The sequence below is a fragment of the Nicrophorus vespilloides genome, unplaced genomic scaffold, assembly GCF_001412225.1.
Source record: "Nicrophorus vespilloides isolate i.1.1-1 unplaced genomic scaffold, Nicve_v1.0, whole genome shotgun sequence".
Lineage (NCBI taxonomy): Eukaryota > Metazoa > Arthropoda > Insecta > Coleoptera > Silphidae > Nicrophorus > Nicrophorus vespilloides.
In genome coordinates, this window is record NW_017100089.1 from 249,548 (window position 1) to 273,172 (window position 23,625).

General features: G+C 31.3%; 4 protein-coding genes across 4 annotated transcripts; all 4 read right to left on the reverse strand.

The window, feature by feature from the left end:
• Positions 1-374: 374 nt before the first annotated feature.
• Positions 375-1,071, reverse strand: LOC108567498 (zinc finger protein 425-like). Its single transcript, XM_017927994.1, has 2 exons — positions 921-1,071; positions 375-544 (listed from the first exon to the last, which is right to left on the reverse strand). Exons 1-2 carry the CDS (start codon positions 1,069-1,071, stop codon positions 375-377), a joined length of 321 nt encoding a protein of 106 aa, XP_017783483.1.
• Positions 1,072-4,949: 3,878 nt separating this feature from the next.
• On the reverse strand, positions 4,950-5,760 carry LOC108567499 (oocyte zinc finger protein XlCOF22-like). The gene is made up of 3 exons (XM_017927995.1): positions 5,730-5,760; positions 5,492-5,680; positions 4,950-5,146 (listed from the first exon to the last, which is right to left on the reverse strand). The coding sequence occupies exons 1-3, from the start codon at positions 5,758-5,760 to the stop codon at positions 4,950-4,952; spliced, it is 417 nt and encodes a 138-aa protein (XP_017783484.1).
• Positions 5,761-5,917: 157 nt separating this feature from the next.
• On the reverse strand, positions 5,918-8,389 carry LOC108567500. Its single transcript, XM_017927996.1, has 3 exons — positions 8,380-8,389; positions 6,406-6,723; positions 5,918-6,102 (listed from the first exon to the last, which is right to left on the reverse strand). Exons 1-3 carry the CDS (start codon positions 8,387-8,389, stop codon positions 5,918-5,920), a joined length of 513 nt encoding a protein of 170 aa, XP_017783485.1.
• A 4,818-nt stretch (positions 8,390-13,207) lies between these two features.
• On the reverse strand, positions 13,208-17,192 carry LOC108567501 (zinc finger protein 425-like). The gene is made up of 4 exons (XM_017927998.1): positions 17,138-17,192; positions 15,588-15,692; positions 15,059-15,262; positions 13,208-13,398 (listed from the first exon to the last, which is right to left on the reverse strand). The coding sequence occupies exons 1-4, from the start codon at positions 17,190-17,192 to the stop codon at positions 13,208-13,210; spliced, it is 555 nt and encodes a 184-aa protein (XP_017783487.1).
• Positions 17,193-23,625: the final 6,433 nt, after the last annotated feature.

A 23,625-nucleotide genomic window follows, 5' to 3' on the forward strand; every position in this document is an offset into this window, starting at 1 on the left:
GTTTTTAAAAAAATGAGAAAAAGACATTCATTATTTACTTAGTAATTACATCACTTCAGGTTTTCACGGAACACCTATTAACTTTCCACCAGTGTTTCGCGGAACATAGTTTGAGAAACGCTGCTCTACGCTCTTTAAAACTTGCACCGTTGATTCGTAGAAAAAATGTAACGGTTTCTTCGCATTTCGATGGGGAACAAAGGAAGAGTTTTTTCTCTGACCGTTTGAAAGAAAGAGACGATTTCACGGATAAATTTATTTAGTTATTCCTTACACATTCCATCTATATAAGTAAACGTAATTATGTAAAAAATATATATATATTTCTATATTATATATGTTATTTGATGAGTATATATATAGGTGTTCATTGATTACAGGTGCACCTTGAGTAGGTGCTTCTGCAAGGTGACTTTCTGATGGAACCTCCTGTCACAGATCGGACACCCGAACTTCGGCTTTTGCCCGCACTCGTATTGCAGATGTCTGCGCAACGTGCTCTTCCACATGTACGTCTTTCGGCATTTCGGACACTCGAAGAGTCCTACAAAAACACAGAGAAAAAAAGAGGCGCATTATTACGACTGTAACGACTAAAACTGATAAAATAATATATGTCAAATAATAATAATAATAAGAAGATCGGTTATTGTCTAATTAGTACGTTTACATATACATATATATTTCGTCGTAAGTTTAAAAATTTTACACGTGTCTATGAACAGAAATGGAAAAGGGATGTTTTCTTTGCTGCTGCCTGCTGCTGCTGTTGTTGTTGGTTACGATGTGCGGTTGTTTCGTGGAAGGGTTGCTTGATTATTTTATCTGTTTGTCAAATTATCAATTGTTTATAATCAAGAATTTGTCGCTATGTTTTGTAAGTTTTCAATTGTTTTAGATCGCTTTCAGTATGACCCCGCCGTGGTACTTTTTGACGTGCTTGGTCAGCTGGCAGTTGTAGTAAAAGAGTTGACCGCAAAAGTGGCACTTGAATTTGGGACTCAGGCCGCACTCGTACCGCAGATGTCTCTTCATGTTGGACTTGTACTTGTACGTTTTCATGCACTTCATGCATCTGAACTGGTTCAGGCAGCCTAACGAAAATGGAACAGACAGAACAGAAAAGGTTCACGGTTAATAATAATTTCGCATTTCGTCGATTCGGAAACATTCAAGGCCTCTACTGTCTCTACTTACGAAATCAAAAATAAACAAAATCAAATCAAAATCAAATCAAAATGAAATAACAACCATAGCAACGACAATATAAAAAAAAACAATTGATTAGTAACAAAATAACCGTCGCAGCCGGCTCCTCGTCATGCTCAAGGAATTATACCAAAGGATAAACAGCGTGTGTTTAGTAACAGCAACAGTTTTATTTGTTGATACTTTTGAAGGACCAAAAACTGTAGTTGTAGTTTATTTTTTTACTTCAAGTAATCATACATTGATGAATCGGATACTTCACCTGAAAAATACAAAATTTGAAAGATCCATACAAAGGACAATATTAATTAAATTCCTTAGATTACCTTACGCTCTTCACTATTTACACCTATTTTCAGTAATAGTGGAAAATTCTGTATTCTTTATTAAATTTTCAATAACTAAACATTGATTCCTTAACTCTTGCATTGAATTGAATCAAATTTAATAGTTAAGACTGACTTAATTCTATTAAATGTCAATGTGATATCAGTACGGAGAAGTAATCAAAACACCTAAAACAGAATACAATCAATTAGTACAAAAAGTAACCTAGCTTAGTTTACTTACTTAAAGTTTATTTTTAGGCCTTGAAGGTTTATACTCCAATGAAGACTTTCTGGACTCGACCTAGTATTGTACTTTTATGCACAATTAAAGCTATATAGTTGGTAAAATAGAAAGTAGAAAATCTTAATAACTAAATACAGTTGATATCTCATATATTGTAATTGTCATTTCTCAACCTATTGGCCGGATGATAATTTTTAATGGTTCCTGAAATGACAGCTGTCACCTTGTGTCAAAGTTGTCTTACTCTGAGTAATTGGATCGCTGTGCAATGAAAAACAAATGTTTTACATATTAAAACACCCAATAATACCTAGAAGTTTCAAAGTCTGTGAATTCGGTCGTAGATTGAGGTAGAACATTATATATTATATTCGATTGCATTGAAAATGTGTCATTTTTCGCTCAATAGAAATGTAATTAAAAAGTGTGATTTAACGTAAATTCATTAAGAAAAATTAGACTTTATTCACAACAGCATTGAATATCGTAGAAAATATATAAAAAAATAAGTTGTTAATCGAGTAAAACTGTAAAACTAAATCTTCTTTGGCTAGGATAAACACGAAAGTTTTATTTCTAAGCTACGCTTTTTTCTTTATCGTTTTCTCGTTCCTAGTTTTGAATCAATTTCGATGCGGTCCGGACCTGTGCACCACGTGGATGTGCCGTTTCATGTCGGACTTGTGTCGGAACCTCCTGGTGCATTGGAAACAGCTGAACTGCGGCGGTATGCCGCACTCGTATTTAATGTGTCGGTTCAGTATGAATCTATGTTTGTACCTTCGTGGGCAGTTCGGGCACAGAAAGTCTTGAAAAAGAAATTAACAATAGTTATTAACACGACCAAAATAATAAAAATAATAATAATTTATGGTTGAACACTGGATTAGTGTGAGCATATATAAAAAAAACATTAGTAGGGATTACGATTTAGATAATAATAATACGATCCACGCGTTTCTTATCCTTTCAAGCAGCAAAACAAACACAATTTTTATCGTATTTTACTTACATAGACTTAATCATCTTTGAAAACTGTTTCAAATTACATTAAATAAATGTAATGAATATTTAAAGTTCTTACAAGCAACGAATTCATTAAATCTTGTGTTTTTGTGGTAAACTTCCTAATTTCCTAAAATATATTCTAAATATATGAAAATCGAACAACATTTACAATTTTCCTTAAATTATTTAATAAAACTATTAAGTTTATCATTGTTTTGTTGCATAAACATAAATTAAATGTTTTCTTTATGATCACAAATATTGCATTTATTTATCTGAAATTAATATAATTATTAAATGACAAAGATACAATTGTACATTGCATACAGTGGAACCTCGCTTAACGAGTTGAATCCGTTCCAAAATTAGCGGATTTTTACTCGTATAGTGAAACATATTCATAATATGTGTACACAAGTTTTAAAAATGATGTAGCAAGCGTGCAATCCGGGACTTCTCTTCTCATCATCACTCGTTATGCGAAACGTCGCTCGTTAAGCGAGTAATTTTTATTACAATCCATTTTGCTCGTTAAGCGAAATGCTCGTTATGCGAGGTTCCACTGTATTTTCTTCTAAAATCAATAATCTAGAACAATTAATGATCTAATTATTTATAATACATCAAATTAACAAATATAATATATTAGTTAAGAAAAACATACTATTTTTTCAATCTATTTTGGTCACGTTTCTACCAAAATAACACTTTCTTGAGGTACCGAATGTTCCATGATGAAATTGTACAATTTACACTAACAAATTACAAAAGAAAACAAAAACATAATCAATAACCTTTTAATTGTTTTTTTTTGCACACTCTGAATCGAAAGCTGAAATGAAAGTTGTTTTTTTTTTCGTTTCTAAGATCGAAGATAAATAAAATGTCACAGCTCGTTTCATGTTTTCTTCAAAATACTTTATTATCCGTTAAACTAATACTATTCTTGCTGCTGCTGCTGTTGTTAGCGTCGCCTACTACACATTATTATAAAATATACTGAGGCTGGTAAACGATTATATGGGCACGTCGTGCTTCTTCAGATAATGTATCTTCAAGTTGACCTTCTGGTAGGCTTTGTACGGACACCGATTGCACACGAACTGCGGTTCCTTGCCGCAATCGTATTGCACGTGTCTGCGTAAAGCCGTCTTCGACGAGTACTTCCTTCCGCACTGACACCCGAAACCCCTCTCCTTGCCGCACTCGTAAATCAGATGTTTCGTCAGCAGATTCACGGAGTAAAACGGTTTGGCGCATTGGGAGCATCGGAAAGTCTTCATAACACCGTCGATCACTAAAACAGAAAAAGATAGGGTTTTCCTTTTAGTTGAATTATTTATTTATTATTTTGCAAAGTGTAGCGGATGGGTGGAGAAAAGTTGGCTTTCGCTTTATTTTCAATCTGCAGGAGGAGTTTTATTACCACTACTCTAACGATTCTATGCATGCAATCAAACTTAATCTAAATTGTTTTGATTGTACCTAAAAAGATAATATTTGTATTCGAATTGAATTCAATGAAAATCTTCTATTTTGATGATGGGTTACCTTTGCTTCTCAACTATATAACAAAAAAGATAAAGAAATGTTTAAAGTAACAACTATTATATTTTTATTATACATTCACATTTTGGATTCGCTCTATTTTGTTAAAAATAAATAGAAACAAGATTAGAGAATGCAAATACGCATTATCTTGTTGCGTAAACATGACTTATAAATAAGTATAAGCCAAATCCTAACAAGGAAGAATTTATAGACAGTTTTTGTTTTGACAACATATGACAGTCAACTACTAGATTTATTTATGCTGAAAAGAAATACATATATGATTATCAAAAAATAACAATTTGTTTGTTTTCTTTCGTTTAAAACTATAAGAAAACTTAATTTCTTTTAATTGGAAGTTTTTTATTAGCAAAGTTTAATAGTAACTGTATTTGCTTGAGAATTGAAATTTCTTTACTTGTTTCGATTTTCTGTTAGGGAATAAGTTAGAGATGTAGTTGAATGTTGACAGAAATTTATTGAATTTTCTTTCGCATCTTATTTCTTTTGTGTCGGTTGGTGGAAGTTACAAAAAAAAAAGAAATTAGTTGTTATTAGTGTGTAGCTTATGTCTTTTGTTGGTGGTGAAAGTTGTAAAAAATTGGTTGTTATTGGTAGGTCTGCGTTGAGCACATGTAGTGTGTGGTCATGTGTTGCTTGAGTTGATCCTTCCGCTTGAACTTCTTGTCGCAGAGCTCGCACGAAATGGACTTGTCCTTGCCGCACTCGTACTGGATGTGCCGCATCAGAGAACTCTTGAACTTGTAATAGTGTCCGCATTGGTAGCAGACAAAGCTGTTCGGGCCTACAATCAAAAAGAAACAAACAAAAAGCTCATTTGAACAAAGGGGGAGAATTCGCGCGCTCTTCACTACAAAACACAAACGCAACAAAAAGAAAACACGAAGGACTTGTGTGTGTGTGTGTAAGCTACAGGATAAACTCTACATAAAAAAAAATAATATTATAATAATTGGGGATAATTAAAAGACGGATTCGTCTTCGTCATGTTGAAAGAGCGTGAAATGTAAATGATTTATTCGACACGAAGAATCGCTAACAGTTGATATAAGTAAAATCTATAAGTAAAAATGTATGTATTGCTTTGATTTTTCTCTTCATCCTCTTATTTTACACGATCAATGCTCGCTCACGTTGATGTAATAATCGTACATAGTGTGCGTCAATCTGTGCTGCTTCAGGTGGTCGTTCCTCTTGAACATCTTCCCGCACTTTTCGCAGCTGAACGATTTCTCTTTACCGCATTCGTACTGAATGTGCCTGATCATCGAGCTCTTCGCCTTGTACCAATTGCCGCAATTGAAGCACTGGAATTGGCCTAAAACCCAAACGAATCTCCATTAATAACATAACATAAAAACAATTACGATCATAATTTTGTTTTGGTTGCAAGACCATGCTAGTTAAGCGAAGTTAATGATAATTCTAGAACGTTCTCGATATATTATTATTATTATTTGTATTTATTTAACGAATTAACAAATTTATACGACTTCGAACATGTTGCTCGTACTACTACTATTACTGCTAATATGATGATGAAGATGTTGATGATTTAGATCAGTTGAAAGCGTCTGTGGTAGTTCAGAACGTGTCTCTTGAGGGCCGATTTATGCTTGGTGAGGAACGAGCAGTTCTCGCATTTAAAGGCCGGAGCCTTTCCGCACTGGTAGGTCAGGTGGTAACGAAGCGAGGCGAAGTGCTTGTACTTCCAGTCGCATTTCGGACACACGAACTTACCTAATAACAAAAAAGAGAAAAAGGAAAACGGTAGCTAGTACACACACACGCCCTCAACAATCTAACAGCAAAGCGCAGCAGTATTCACAAACGAACATGACAAAACGAAACAAGATACAAATAACCAAGATGACAAAAGCTTGACAATAACAAGACGATGTTCCGTTTTGTCCGGTTACCTTCGAAAACCTTTTTTATTTTATTCTACAAAAACTTAATCAAATACAAAGAATTAATAAGAAACAAAATTAATGAAACTACAAGAACTGAATCAGAACAATTGATTTGATGAGACGCGATTGCGAATGACGTCGAACTTCTTCCTGCCGATGCGGAATATGCTCAGGATCGCGTTCTTGCAAATGATCTTCCTTTGTCCTTTGACCTTAACGAAGTAGTTGTACATCTTCCGTTTGTTCTCCTTCAAATCGGTCGTCGGTTCCATCATCGAGCCCAGATACATGTTCCTGTCGTACGCGTCCATCTCGCTGTAAGTCTTGTACAGAAGCCACCTTTCGCTATGATCGAATCTCCTCGAACAGTTGAACCGACACGCATCCTTGCACAGCTTGCTAAAACCCGTGGGCGCTTCCAAGGCCTCGCAGTAATCCACGTCAAGTTCTGAAATCCAAATGAAACGTCAATTTTAATGATCGATTTCCGGCAAGTTTCAATTCAATCAAACGTATGAAGAATATTTATTAAAATACCACACCAGTACACAAAAAAAAGAGAAACTAAAACTGATTTTTTCTATTTTCAATATAAGTTAATCCAATTACTCGTTCGGATTTTATGAAACACTCGTTATACAAAAATAATTGATTTGAATACTAGTAGTTCTTTTTTTCAAATAATTCTAACAATCTAAAACAAATCCAATACACCAGAACTAAACTTATCAACCTTTTCAAACAATCTGCAAATCAAAATTAAGCAACAAATTATTTATAAAATCACTATCATTTCAAAGTAAAAATTCTGAATTTCATGGTTTCAAGCATTTCTAACAAATTTTGGATTCAAGCATTATACAGCAATACCTCACATAGTCCGGCTTTTGATTTACTTTGAAAATTTCAAAATAATCAAACTTATTGTTAAAACATATCATTAACATTTAGTAATTATTTAGTTACAAAGATGTAAATGTTTTGTGTAAACCTGCAATAAAATTATATTTACAAAAAAATAAATAAATAAAGACATTCGATAAGCGTTAACTATATTTATTTACAAAGATTCGTGTTCAAAGAATATATGCAAAATATGCTTTATGCTGCGTAAAATTCCTTCAATTCTTTTTCAAGTCCGTCAACAGTAAAGTCCCGTGCACGACTGCGTGATGTCGCTTAAGAGAACCTTTGTGTTTCGTTTTGTAACAGCATCCGAATGCCGGACACATCAGTTTCGGCTCTAAACCGCATTCGACTTTTAAATGATTGTACAACGATGTGTGGTATTTGTACGTTTTCGGGCATTTCGGGCACACGTACGGACCTGAAACAAATCGGACAGCTGTCAGTACACATCCGAACTTGATTGTAGCAACAAAAAAAATTAGAGAAAAATATTATAAGAAGGAAATAAATAAAGAACGAAAAACGTATTTTTTAATAAACAAATTCATAAGATACAAATTAATTCCGTTATCATTCAAATTGAATGATTCAGTAATGAACATTTGTCTGTAAAACGGTAAAACTAAAAAATACAAAAAGAAAATAACAATTTTTATTTACTGTTTACTGCAGAACGTTACTTACGCTGAAGACACTGCAATTATTTCACCACATATCAACCAGATAACTGATTCTTAACTGCTCAAAGTAAGAATAAAATTCAAGCTTGCTTTGCACACCGGTTACTCTAAACAAGAACCCCCTACCATAATCTTATGGAACCAAGTACCTGGGAACGCACCTGTCGGTTCAGCCTCACCTGGAAACGTTAAGTAAAGGCAAAGAGGAAACAACTGCCACGACAGGTTGAATAATTGTATTGCTTAATTGGCAGAGACACGCACATTTCTGTTGTAAACAAAATTTCAATTTGTTCCCCATATGGATCATCCAATTATGGGGAACTGTATGTAACACGTGATTCAGATATACCAATCACAAACGCTGAGAACGGCTCACCGTGGTACGTCACAAATGATGATATTCATTCCTTCACCACCTCCAACCTAGTCAATGAAGAGATAATACAAAAAAGAGAGATAATACAAAAAAAAACATCACCAGAAAAATCAAACTGTAAAAGGAATATCCTTACCTTTGTTCATCGCCTACTAAACTTAAGTCTAGAAACGCAGTATATCTTCAGTTTTTTTTTTGTAATACACCAAAAGAATCAAACTGTAAAATGAATAACCTTACCTTTGTTCATAGCCTACTGAAAGTGAAAATAAATAACTAAAACAGCAGTCTTTCTTCTAGACAAAAAGTAGATTTTCAATGATATTTGACTTTTAAGTCTAAAAAAGTAGTATGTCTTCAGATTTTTTTTTGTAATATTTGATCTTCCTCTTGCACTAAAAGCAAAGAATGTTAAAATTTGCAATAAAAAAACATCACCAGAAGAATCAAACTGTAAAAAAAATATCCTTACCTTTGTTCATCGCCTACTAAAAGTGAAAATAAATAACTAAAACAGTAGTCTTTCTTCAAGACAAAAAGTATATTTTCAATGATACTTTTTCTAGACTTTTAAGTCTATAAAAGTAGTCTGGTTTCAGTTTTTTTGTAATATTTGATCTTCCTCTTGCACTAAAAGCAAATAAAGTTAAATAAAAAAACATCACCAGAAGAATCAATCTGTAAAAAGAATATCTTTGTTCATCGCCTACTAAAAGTGAAAATAAATAAATGAAACAGCAGTCTTTCTTCAAGACAAAAAGTATATTTTCAAAGATAATTTGACTTTTAAGTCTAGAAAAGTAGTTTGTCTTCAGTTTTTTTTGTAATATTTGATCTTCCTCTTGCACTAAAAGCAAAGAAAGTTAAAATTTGCATATAAAAAACATCACCAGAAGAATCAATCTGTAAAAAGAATATCTTTACCTTTGTTCATCGCCTACTAAAAGTGAAAATAAATAACTAAAACAGCAGTCTTTCTTCAAGACAAAAAGTATATTTTCAATGATAATTTGACTTTTAAGTCCAAAAAAGTAGTGTGTCTTCAGTTTTTTTTTTGTAATATTTGATCTTCCTCTTGCACTGAAAGCAAAGAAAGTTAAAATTTGCAAAAAAAAAAACATCACCAGAAGAATCAATCTGTAAAAAGAATATCCTTACCTTTGATCATCGCCTACTAAAAGTGAAAATAAATAAATGAAACAGTAGCCTTTCTTCAAGACAAAAAGTATATTTTCAATGATACTTTGACTTTTAAGTCTAGAAAAGTAGTCTGTCTTCAGTGTTTTTGTAATAATTGATTTTTCTCTTACATTAAAACCAAAGAAAGTTAAAATTTGCAAAAAAAAAAACATCACCAGAAGAATCAATCTGTAAAAAGAATATCCTTACCTTTGATCATCGCCTACTAAAAGTGAAAATAAATAAATGAAACAGTAGTCTTTCTTCAAGACAAAAAGTATATTTTCAATGATACTTTGACTTTTATGTCTAGAAAAGTAGTCTGTCTTCAGTTTTTTTGTAATACTTGATTTTTCTCTTGCACTAAAAGCAAAGAAAGTTAAAATTTGCATAAAAAAAACATCACCAGAAGAATCAATCTGTAAAAAGAATATCCTTACCTTTGTTCATCGCCTACTAAAAGTGAAAATAAATAACTAAAACAGCAGTCTTTCTTCAAGACAAAAAGTATATTTTCAATGATACTTTGACTTTTAAGTCTAGAAAAGTAGCCTGTCTTCTGTTTTTTTGTAATATTTGATCTTCCTCTCGCACTAAAAGCAAAGAAAGTTAAATTTTGCATAAAAAACATCATCAGAAGAATCAAACTGTAAAAAGAATATCCTTACCTTTGTTCATCGCCTACTAAAAGTGAAAATAAATAAATGAAACAACAGTCTTTCTTCAAGACAAAAAGTATAAATTCAATGATGCTTTGACTTCTAAGTCTAGAAACGCAATATATTTTCAGTTTTTTGTAATAATTGATATTTCTCTTGCGCTAAAACCAAAGAAACTTAAAATTTGCAATAAAAAAACATCACCAGAAGAATCAATCTGTAAAAAGAATATCCTTACCTTCTTTCATCGCCTGCTAAAAGAATATAAATAAAACAAAAGTCTTTCTTAAAGACCAAAAAAAACCATATTCTTTTGTTTGATCATTTTTTTAATAAACCCAATTTACCCAAAAAAAAATAAAAAATAAATAAAAAGAAAGAGAGAAAAAATAATGTCTATATCTATATATAGAAGAGGAAGAAGAAGAAGAAATAATAATAAACAATGGAGAGAATATTTGAATAAATTTCGAAAAAGTAATAATAATAATAACAAATTGAAAATAAAAAAATCTCCGTTTTAAAATTACAACCACAAAAATGCAAATTCTAACTAACAACAACAAAATAATAATAACTGCATAATTACATAACGATATCTCTTTGTACCATAATCTCGCTCTTGCAAATGAGAGACAGAGAATAGTAGTAAACGTTTTTTTTTGTTTTTAATAATAAATAATAAATTTTCTGCGCTTTAAACAAAACAAAAAAATATATATAAAAAAAAAAATAAGAAAGATTTTAAATTAAAAAAAAAAACGAACAGAGAAGTTCGGCGTTTTCATGCAGATGGAGCTGCTCGTCTGTTAGTAGTTTTATTTGGTTAAAGTCCAAGAAACGAATATTAATAATAATATTACTAATAATAATAATAATAATAATAAAACAAATAACGATTTTTTTTAATAATAGTTAAATTAATTTATAAAATATTAATAATAAAAAAAAAAACAAGAATGCCTCTGATTCTTCTCTTGCGTAACAGGTAATAAAATAAAAATTGAAATAACGTCTATAGACTATATATATATATAAATGTATATAATATAAAGTAGTATTGCTTTTGTTTCTATATTTCTATAGTGAAGGCACTAAATATTGTCGATTGTTTTTATTGTCTCTTTTATTTTTTCTTGTTGATTGATTGCACTGCTTATTTGGTATTTTATTAATTAATTAATCGATTAATTGTTGCATTCGCGTGCGGCACCCGCCGGCAGACCAAAAATCCCGTTTATAATTAAATTAAATAGAACAAAAAAAAAACATAATGACTAAATGTTTAAATATTAGCTTTACCTAATGTATTGTACTTTTGGTTAAATCGTATCTTTCGAGGCTAAAAGTATGTGTTGTGGTGGTGTTTTTCCTGTTCATTTTCTTGTGTTGTTAAATATATATATATATATGATTTTTTTTTAGTTATTGCGTTTAGTATTTGTGTTTCTTTTGAAATGTCCGTGAGATGTCGCTGTTCCGCTTCTCCGAAATTTCGAGCGTCCTCTCGCGGGGCGACGCTTCGAGATGTATCATTGGTTGTTGAGGGCGGAGGAGGTGTGGTGCTTGCGCAAGTGCACGCCCAGATTGCCCTTCTGCTTGGCCCTGTACGGACAGAGCGGACACTGAAAGCTCGGCTCTTTGCCGCCGCACTCGACCTGCTCGTGCCGCCTCATTGTCGACTTCCATCTGTACCTTTTGCCGCAATGTCTGCACGCGAATTGACTCTCGCTGCTGTAACCGGGTCTCATCTGTTCACTGACCAGCGTGAACTTCCTCATCGACCGTCCGTTACTGTCCTTCCGGATCCGGACACCCTTCACCGGATTCCTCAGAAGCGACCTCAGCGTCTCGTTGCCCTCCGGCGTCATGATCTGATCCAACTCCAGATACTCTGCAAATTCAATTGCCCCACATTTATTAAAGAAACAAAAAAAAAATGATGAAAAAAAAAACAAAAGAGTTTAAATAAAACAACAAAAGAAAAACAGAAAAAAAAACAATAACACAAATGATGAGAAAGATATAAACAAAAAGAAAGAGAGATAGAGAAAAATAGAGAAATTAAATTTAAAAAAAAAAACGGATTTGTTAAAGTGTATGAAACCAAAGAAAACCCCCAGATCGTTTTGTGTGAAACATGAAAAAGCTTTCTCATTATTGTATTTACACGTAGATGTGTTGTTTGTGAAACAGATGAAGAAGTAAATCATAATTATATAAATAAATAAAAACAACGGAAGCGATGCAATAAATTAAGGAAATTAATTTATTCGTAATCAACAGAAAATAAAAAGGTGGTAAAAGTAAAAAAAAAATCGTCGCGTCCATGAAACCTAAAAAATATTTGCATTAGTTTATTACATTTAAATTCGACCATAATTAAACTTACCTTTAATTAAATTTAACACAATCACAATACTTTAGTAATAATTTGGAATTGCGATTATTAGAAAGTTCAAAATCAAACTTTTTTCTAAATATACAACCTATAATATTTATATTATTAACTTTATGTGAATATTTTCTTTATAATAATCTTTTAGATAATTTAAGATTTTTTTAAAATTTAAATTGAATTGAATCATTTTTTTATATGAAGCAATCGTTATCGGTTATTTATTGTAAAGATCATAATTTCAGTCAAATTTTATCACAAAGTGACTTAAAATCAAGTAGGTTACATTCTAAAACAAAACAGTTTTTTGTTATATAATTTTTTGACATTAAGAAAAATCATGATCATATAACTAAGGTTAATGAGATTTCCTAGGTTACATTCAAAAACAAAATAGTTTTTTTTTTTATTATTTCAGAAAATCATAACTAGGTTAAGGCTATTTACTTGAGAATTAGGTTACATTCCAAAACAAAGCAAAAATTATCAAAAATATTTTATATTAAATTTCAATCAGTTATTTTCTCTATTGAAAGTAAATTTAATTTAATTTCTTTGAAAGTTGAGATTAAAGTAAATATTTCTTAATAACTCAATAATATAATGCGATGAGCAAACTAATGTACATTTAGAAGCGCTAATACTGAAGTGTCAATGTTAAATTGTAACGTTAACTCGCATTAGTTAAATCTACAGACTTTTCCTATTAGTAAGAGTTGAAGATTCGCTCAAATCGAGACGTGGTGTTTGAGGAAAACGTGCATTTTCAACGTTCCTTTGAGTTTAGTCTTGAACGGGCAATCGGCGATCGGACACTTCAAATTCGCTTCCTTCCCGCAAACGTATTTCAAGTGACTATACAGAGACGTGTAATACTTGTACAGTTTCGGACATTTCGGGCAGCGATATTTGCCTAAAACTGAAAGAAACCAAGTCAAAAAAAAAGATTCAAGAATTAAGACATTTCAACATACTGACATCAATATATAATCAAATTATCTTACCTTTAGTTTATTAATTAGTTAATACATAAATTATGTATTTGAGCTGAAAACTCACAGTGAAACAAAAATGAAAATCATTTGGAATCAATGAAACATCGTGCGAACGTTTCCTAATGTTTATTTACATGATCAGAACAGTAGATTTGCGATTTTGTTTCGGAAATGTGTGGCGAGGTGGCTTTTCAAGTTGAACCTCGTGCGGAATTTCAGATGGCAGAGGTCGCACGGAAACCTGGGCTCTTTGCCGCAGTCGAATTTCATGTGTTGCATGAGGTTCCTGTAATGTTTGTACGATCTGCCGCACGAGCAACTGTACTTTCGGACACCTGAAAACATATCTCCAATTACCAACAAATTGTCAGCGTTTCTTCCTTCGCAAAGAAAAGTTAACACACTGCTCATACTCATTAGTCAATATGCATTGAAGACAATTATTTTCATTGTTGCATTGTATATAGAAATCAAGTGAATTTGTATCTAGTACAATTAGTACATTAGCTGTCAAGTATAATTTAATCAATCAATTATCATTGGTTTATCAAATAATTGCAGTGTAAACTTCGAAATAATTGTAACTGATTTAAATTAAAAAAGAAAATGGAAATCAATTTTGTAAGAATTTAGTACAAAAACAGTGATTTCCTTAAAGTTAATTCTATTCATTGACATTTAAAAAATCAATAGAAGTTTTAGTTAATTTTTGACATCAGGTTGTCAGAATGATATAATCAGGTTAGGGTAAAAAAAAATCTATAGTTTTAGCACACTTTGACATTTTGAAAATCAGAATTACTTTAACATTATTTATATTAGATCTCTATAAGATCTATATAATCATGGATAGAATGTTGCATTTTGATTAATGTAAATCACCTAGGTTACATTCCAAAACAAAGTTTTTTTTTAATCTTTTTCAATATTAAATTTCCAGTTAGAATCAAATAACTAGAATAAAATTCGCATAAAATTATGAATGTTAGATAAGATATGTTAATTCCATTTGTATTAATCTCAGAAAACAATAACTGGGTAACAAATTATGGATAAAAAAAGGATTAATTTCGTAAAACGAAATTTCTCAAAGTATAAACCCATTTACCATAAACGCAATGTTTGCATATAAACCCTAGAATGGCAGAAAGATCATAAGTTAAGAATAGAAAGAGAATTAGTAGCTAAAAAATGATAATAAATCATTCTTCTCTAAAAAAAAGTCAATATTATTATATATAAGTAGTAAGAACAATAAGAAATTTAGAAAAAGATTTTTATTGTGCACTAGGATAGAATTATTCTATAATTATAGAGTAAGATATATAACCAGATTAGACTTTATTTCATATTATATATTTTTTGGTAAACATATATTATATTAATATATATATATAAAAAAATAACGAAATATATTCATAACAAAAGGAAAAACAAATAGAAGGAAACTTCTTCTTCTCAGCCTTTTTTTCACTTTAACTAAATCCTAAAAATAATTGAAAAAAAAAAGAAAGAAATTAAATCGCCACGAAGAAAATGAATAATAATCAAGAAATAAAAAGGATTTTCGTTCAGTACATCAACATCCGTGTATCAGTTTGATATGTTTTTTGACGGAGCACATCTGCTTTGCCCTGTACGAGCAGAATTGGCAGAAGAACGAAGGCTCCTTGCCGCACTCGAACTTGACGTGCCTGAGCAAGTTCTGCTTGTACTTGTAGCACTTCGAGCATTTCGTGCAGTAAAATTGGCCGTCCTTCGTCGCCCTTCCATCGGCAAGCAACAACGCTACAAACAGAAGAGAAGAAAAAAAAACCATAAAAGTCAACAAACGAGAACTACTTGAAAATACAATTTTCTTTCTTTTTTTTTTAAAAAAAAAATCGGTAAACGAGGAACAGTTAACACAACACAGTGGATTAGAACAAATGTTGTTTTCGTGATGATGATGATGAAATAATTTGTAATGTTTTTTTGTTTTGTTTCTCTACAGCTTTTTATTCAACGTAAAAGACATCGTTCTCCAAATGTTTGGTTCGAATGTGATTGTTGAGGGTGCACTTCTGTCGGAATCGGCTCATGCAAATGTTGCACTGAAATTTCGACTGGTTACCGCACTCGTATTTCATGTGACGACTCAGGTGAGTGCGATGCACGTAGGAGTAGCCGCACTTCAAACACTCGTAACGGTTTTGATCGTTTACGTAAAAGCCTCTACCTAAAAAACACAGAAACAAAGAGAGAACAATGAACGCAAAGAATTATTGATTTTATTGGACTACGAAAGAAAGAGGGTGGTGGGGTGTGTGGTTGAAGAAGTTCCGGATTGGAAAAGAAAATGAGCGAAATATTTTTCATTACGTAAAAATAGCGTAAATTTTTTTTTGAGTTGAGAAGATTGTTGGGTTTAAAAAAATAGATATGAAATGTTGGCCTCTGCTACTCAACAAAAAAAAAAGAAAGAATAACAACAAGTCAAAAACGAAATAAAAATTCATCTAAAACACACAAATCAATATAAAAAATAATAATAATATACTGGAAATAAACACACGCAATTGCTTCGCACTGACTGTTTCTTTACAAATCTTCAATACTAATCTAAGAAAAACTGCACACCTTATTTGATCAAATAGTAAAAGACTCAAATGCACGCAATGTTGACTCGTTGTAGCAGAAACAGAATTTCGCACGAAAATATTTACCTGTAACAACGTCATAGCAATAAAGTCACCAAATTAGTTTTTTAACAAATATAGTTTGTTAAAAAAAATCACAGTGATGCTGAAAAGTATTGAGGAATAAATTTCTTGTGAATGCATTACGAAATGATTAAAACTATTCATAATATATTCATTGTTGAAATACACCCATACCTCGCTTTACGGCCTAGATACGTTCCACGAAACTTGGCCGCAAAGCGAAAAGCCGTATAAGGAATCAATTATTCTAATACAAATTCATACAAATTCAATGGAATCGGTTCCAAATTTGTTAAATATGTAACATGGTTTATCTTCTATTTCATTTAAATCAAAAATACATACATAACAAGTACATACATTTGTACATAAAATAATAACAGACCCCAAAAAACAATAATCTATAAACAAAAATGAAACAACTTCATGTTACATAAAATATGTGAATGTTTACATACATATTTTTTTTAAATGGCTTTAATCTGAAGACGATGTTGATCACTGTTGTCATCATTGTTCAATGTTGTTTGTCTTGCCTTCTTGTCTATTTAATTTTTCAGTGATTTATAACAGCTAATGGCTGAATTAATTCCTCGAGAAACTTTAGCGCTACGTTCGACGTTTTCAAGGAGAATGTTTATTCCTTGTTCGAAACTGGAAAAAGCTTTCGACAATTTTCGTTTATGTTAGCTGTTTGGATACAACAGGCTCTGTCTCTTCATCAAATGCCGGTTCTGCTTGCAACTGAATGAGTTCGGTTTTTGAAATGTACGTGCGATCAGGCATTCGCTTCCAATAAAGCCCTCTTTCGTCTACGTTAAACAATTGTTCCGGTTTATAGCCACCTCTTTCAATAATTCCCTTTATATTATTGGGATATTCCTTAGATGCAGCCTCATCGGCGCTAGCTGCTTTCATTTGCAAATTATGCAAATTAAATCTATTTTTAAATTTTTCAAACCATCCTCGACTTGCTTGGAATGTGACATCTTCAGTAGATTCATCGGTATCTCCATTCTTCAACATTTCGAAAATACTTAAAGCTTTTTCCTGGACAGTCATTTGACTCATAGGCATTCTCCGTTTGTTATTGTCCTCAATCCATATAAACATTAGTTTTTCCATTTTTTCCATGATCCAGTTTCTTTGGCGTGTTAATCTCGAGACATTTAAAGGTGCAGCAGATTGCAAATATGCTTTAATGTCTTCTTTTTTATCGCGGATAGTTTGAATGGTAGATTTCGCAAGTCCCATTGCCCTGCAAATTTCAACAATCTTCTCTCCAGCTTCTATACGACGTAATACTTCTAGTTTAGTTCCTAGCGTGACTGATTTTCGGCATCTCTTTTTATTAGTCTTCGAAGTTGTTAATCGTTTCGGTTGCATTTTGTCTAAAAAAATAATGAAATTATAAAATAAGTTTAAGAAAAAAATACATATTAAATTTTATTAATTTGTACATACATACATATGTACATTGTTTCCATTGTTTTCCAGATAATGTTTAACAATCAGTAATAAATATGTACATAAAACACTCACAGATAAGTCTAAACCAGCCGCTTTATCAGCACATACTGAATAACGCTCGTAAACAAGAGGAAATAGAAAAGATTGGCAACATGTAGATGTATCGATATAAAAAAAAAATGTTTTTGCTATTATAGCGAAACATTTTAGGCCGTAAATCGAAAACGTGCCTTAATTGAATAAGGCCGTTATAGCGAGGTATGGGTGTATACACTTTGAAACATAAATAACATTACGTTTTTTTTTGTGTTAAGATTAAAAAATTACCTAGAAAATAATAAAAGACATTCACTTTTATTAAGTTATATTTTGTACGCCTTATTACTCATTTAAAGTATTAATTTGATGTAAAAAGTCACCCATCTGATTGCTTAACTATCTCACTCACATGCGGATCTAAAAAATCAGAAAATGTGTTAATTCAGGAATAATATTTCAAACATTTTAATTTTATCAAATATATTTCTATACTAAACATATCTGAAAGAAATAAGATATTAAATACGTGTATTTTGGCACTTAACAGATGGATTTTGGTGAGAAGGAGTGTCCAAAAATTGTTAGATTTTCTTTTACATTTTATTGGAAAATATTCACCAAATACAATATTTGAATTTATGAAATTTACATTTTTAAACATTCAATTCAAGACAATAGTATATTGTCTCGTTCTTATCATTCTTCTGTGAGCAACATACTCAACATAATAACTGTCGAGTTGGCCGTAGTTGGTATAGATTCTATAAAAAGTCTAACAATCAAACGTAATGTTGATAATGGACGTCCTGAAGATCACCAAAAAGTAGATAATTTTATTGTCCCGAGATATTGTGCTTATTTTACATTGTTCCATGTTTAATTAATAGCTGCAAGAAGAAATAATGTAAAGACATTTACTTTTTAGTCACTCATTCGTAGTATTATATACAATACAGATATTCTCCAACTTACGAACAAAATTCTATAAGCTCCAAATAGAAATTGATAATTTCTTTAAAAAAATATATTTTTTCATATGTATGCAGTGTGTAATACGGAATTTAACATATATACAAGTAAAAACCATGAGAAAGTGTGTATAAGTATATTATGAAATTTTTAAAACTCCCCCGACTTACGAACAAATTTGACTTACGAACAACCCTGTTTGGGATACCTGTAATGGGTAAAAATTTCTCAAGTATTTTCCATATTCCATTATTATATTTGCTACGACTTATTACTCAAATAAAGTATTAATTTTATGTAAAAAGTCACCCATCCAATAGCTTAACCATCTCACTCACAAACTGACAAATATCATCACTAAAAATGTTAAAATTAACTTCACAATTCAAGAATAATAATTCATCGATTTTTATTGTATTACAAAAAAGAAATCATTTTGTAGATAAATTGATTCACCTACGATATTTTCTTAGTTTGTTCCATTTTTAATTAATAGCTGTAACAAGAAATAAGACATTTAAAAACCATTTCTCAAGTAGTTTCAATATTGCATTACTATATTTGCTAGATCTTATGACTCAATCAAAGTATTAATTTGATGCAAAAAGTCACCCATCCGATAGCTTAACTATCTCACTCACAAACAGACAAATATCAACACTAAAAATGTTAAAATTAACTTCACAATTCAAGAATAATAATTCATCGATTTTTATTGTATTACAAAAAAAAATCATTTTGTAGATAAATTGATTCACCTACGATATTTTCTTAGTTTGTTCTATTTTTAATTAATAGCTGTAACAAGAAATAAGACATTTAAAAACCATTTCTCAAGTAGTTTCAATATTGCATCACTATATTTACTAGGCCTTATGACTCAATCAAAGTATTAATTTGATGCAAAAAGTCACCCATCCAATAGCTTAACTATCTCACTCACAAACAGACAAATATCAACACTAAAAATGTTAAAATTTCACAATTCGGGAATAATAATTCATCGATTTTTGTAGTATCAAATAATTTTCTAAAAAAAATCACCATTTTGTAGATAAATTGATTCACCTAAGATATTTCCTTAGTTTGTTCCATTTTTAATTAATAGCTGTAACAAGAAATAAGACATTTAAAAACCATTTCTCAAGTAGTTTCAATATTGCATTACTATATTTGTTAGGCCTTGTGACTCAATCAAAGTATTAATTTGATGCAAAAAGTCACCCATCCTATAGCTTAACTATCTCACTCACAAACAGACAAATATCAACACTAAAAATGTTAAAATTTCACAATTCAGGAATAATAATTCATAAAATTTAGTTGTATCAAATAATCACCATTTTGTAGATAAATTGATTCACCTAAGATATTTCCATGAAATAATGTATTTTTTTAGGTCACATACAGGGTGCGGCATAAATAACTCACACATTAGGAAAAAAGGAAATCTTCTAAGAACAGCTCGAAAAAAACTAAAAAAAAATTGGAAAATAAAAAAAATTTGGTACCATTCGTTTTCAATCACCCACTTTGAAATGTGGGAGTTATTTCTGTCGCATCCTGTATAATTAAATTGTAAAATCTGTAAATCATATTAGAATTTCGGGAATATTAGCAATTGATTAAGTGTAGGTAAAAAGTAATAGTTTTTAATAACAAAAATACAAGATTGTTGGTATCTTAAAGGATAATATATAAAAAAAATAAATATAATACATAATATATAGATAATAAATACTATATGCGTAAATAAAAATTGTATAAAATCTTCATAAATAATGTGTATTATGTCTTGTCTTTAATACTATATAATTCGTTAAGGTAGTATGAAAAAAAAATAATCCCAGACACCGGAAACAAAAGTGTGATGAAACAAAAAAAAAACAGTCAGTGATACATACAAAGATTTGTATGTTTAGAGCCAATTCTTTTTGGAGTTGTTAATGAACGACGCGTACTGATGCTTGTACTCTTTGTGCTTGGCCAGCAAGTGCATCGTGAAGTGGATCTTTTGTCGACCCTTGTACGGACAATAGCAACACCGGAATTGCGGCTCTTTGTCGCATTCCCATCTCATGTGATTGTACAGGGATGATTTCCGCTTGTACTCCCTGTTGCATTTCTTGCAGACGAAACCATCGTCTAAAACAGAAACGCAAAACGTTCACGTATTTAGAACAAAAACAAAAATACATCTTTCGTTCGAGTAACGTTGAAACAATCGCATAAGTTAGTACTTAATAACGAAGAAGATTTAGGATGCGAATAAATAGATGTAAAGAGAGATGCAGAGAGAAGGAAAAAAAAATGATAATAACCACAAACCGTTTCTCAATTTTTCAAAACCCCCATTTTCATCTTCATTACGTTGAAGGAACACAAAAACCAAAGAAAAAGTAAAAAAATTAAAATATTTACACGTGTTTTCAAACCGTTTTCTCGTTTCCTTTTAAAAAGTCCATATATTTGCAATTTAACTACATTCGGCTCTTCCACCAAAAATAAAAATATTTATATAAATATATGTATATATGTGCAAAACTATTTGTTTTCTTTTTTGTTGTTGTAGTTGCGAATTAAAACTTGGAGTTCAGTTTCTTCGTGTGCGAAATGGAGAGCAGATGTCTCCGGTACTTGTGGTGGAATCTGCAAGAGAAATTGCACAGAGCGCAATGGTACTGAGGCTCGATCCCGCAAATGCTTTTCAGGTGTGTATAAACCGAGGACTTGAACTTAAATCGCTTCTCGCACCTGGGACACACGAACATCCCGTTTCCGTCGGTGGCGATCCTAAAAGCTAGACAGAGAAAAAAAAAGATAGAATGAAAATTCCGATTCGATGCGTTTCCATGTGAATAGAAGAAGAAAAAAGAAAACAAACAAACAAACAAAAAGTAAATAAATAAACAAAAGTACGTATAATAATATAAAGATCAATCAAGTTGCGGTGAAAGAAGAAAAAGAAGAAAGTTTTGTTGCGTTCCCGTTTTAACGGGAATTTCGTTTGTTTTTTAATCACAGAATAAAACATATGGTAAACAAATAAAATCACACACTCTAGCGAATATTATAAATAAATAAACTTAATGACTAATTTCAGTTTTCGCTTTTTCTTTTAAAAAGAAAAATCTTCGCTAAGATTCCTAAGGACTAAAGTTTCTTTTTCCTTCGCTTTGGTTTTGGTTATCATTACTAAGCTTGCGGCCATCCACCGCGCGATTACTTTTACCCAAGTGACTTACTACTTGGCAAGTATCGCGCGATGAGTGCCCCGACCTCCAGCAGCGGCACATTCATTATTAATTTTTGTATTGGTAGCTTTAAATCGGTGACGACGTTTTATGGACGTTCATGTGCCTTTTGAGGTGATGCCTGTAGAAGAAGACCGCCTCGCATTGGTCGCATATGAAGGTGGGCTTCTTGCCGCACGCGAATTTGGAGTGGTTGTACAAGCTCTTCCTGCTCATGTAGGACTTGCCGCAGTCCTCGCACACGAAGACCGCCCTTCGTTTCCGTCGAACTAAAACTGAAGAAACGTGTTTGAGCATCATCATCGTCCCCTTCGCAATTGCTCAATTGCAACAACAAAGAAAAACCAATAGAGAGAGAGAGTAAAAAAACATCAGGCAAAAACACAAAACTGAACGCATTACTAAAACAAAAAAAAATAAAAAATAAATAATAATCAAAAATAGCTAGCAGACAAACCACACGAATGTAAACTGATAAGTTTTGTTTTCAGAACACCTGAAATCAACTTTTAAATACAATTTAAATAAATCCCTGAAATCAAATTGATTAGTAAATTATTATTATTGCTCAAATTCAAACAGGTTTCACTTTATTTCGATACACAATCCAGATATACAAAGTAACAGAACTCAGATTTAGAAGGAACTTTGCAGGTATAAGAATAAGAAAAATCTATATACTTCACTTTCAAGCATCGAAGGTATTTCTATCATCTGTATAATTTCACTTTCCTTATTTTATTGTTATGTTCTTCTAGTTTGGGAATCTTAATTTATTTGAATTATTGAACTTTGTGTTAAATATACAATTGAGTAATTCGTTAAGAAATTCAAGAGTAACTATTTTTTGAAACATATCTTATGATATTAAAAACACTGAACAGAATGTGTTGTAGAATGACAAATTTCAATCGAAATAATAACCAAAAACTCATAGTAATTAGCAAAACAGAAAATTTAGTCTTTAGATGTATATTTTATATTAAAATTTGCACATGCAGACTTGAACATATACTAAATCTTTTTATCAAAAAAAAAGTCAATATGATAACATTTTTCAAAAGTTTTATACTTTGACAAGAACATTCTATTCTGTTACGGACTATATAATTCATCAATGTAAACTTATTATGTATTTGTTTTGTATTGTATTGTTATTCAATAATTATTTAAAAAGATTAGTTAGTGTATGTCTAATATCTGTAAATTAATATCGCTTTGCTAAATCACGTATTGTTACTTTATAGACTTATTCTATACCAGCGTTTCTTAACCTGTTTGCTGCGATACTTATTTGTAGTCGAAATGCGACCAAATTGTTTATAACATACTATTTTGACAATTTGACGTATGGCGACACCTGTCATTTTGCAGCTCACTAAAAATTTGAGAAACGCTGTTCTATACTCTGTATTACAATTGTAGTTGAATCTAATGGATTATTTCATTAAAATTATAGATTTGTATATCATATTTAGGTCATCAGTGTGAACAAAGAAAAATAAAGACTTTTTCACTTTATCTTAAGTATTTAAGTCGAAATAAGTAGAAATACCTTCGATGCGTTCATATTGTCCAACAAGTCAATTGAAATGTCGATCGAGGTTAGCTGTGCAAATTTGGCATCTGTCAAATTCGGTTTCGGTTAGTAGTCCAATGCCACCGTAAGTACTCAGTCTCTCTCACCTGTTAAAAACTTGTCACAACAACAAATTGT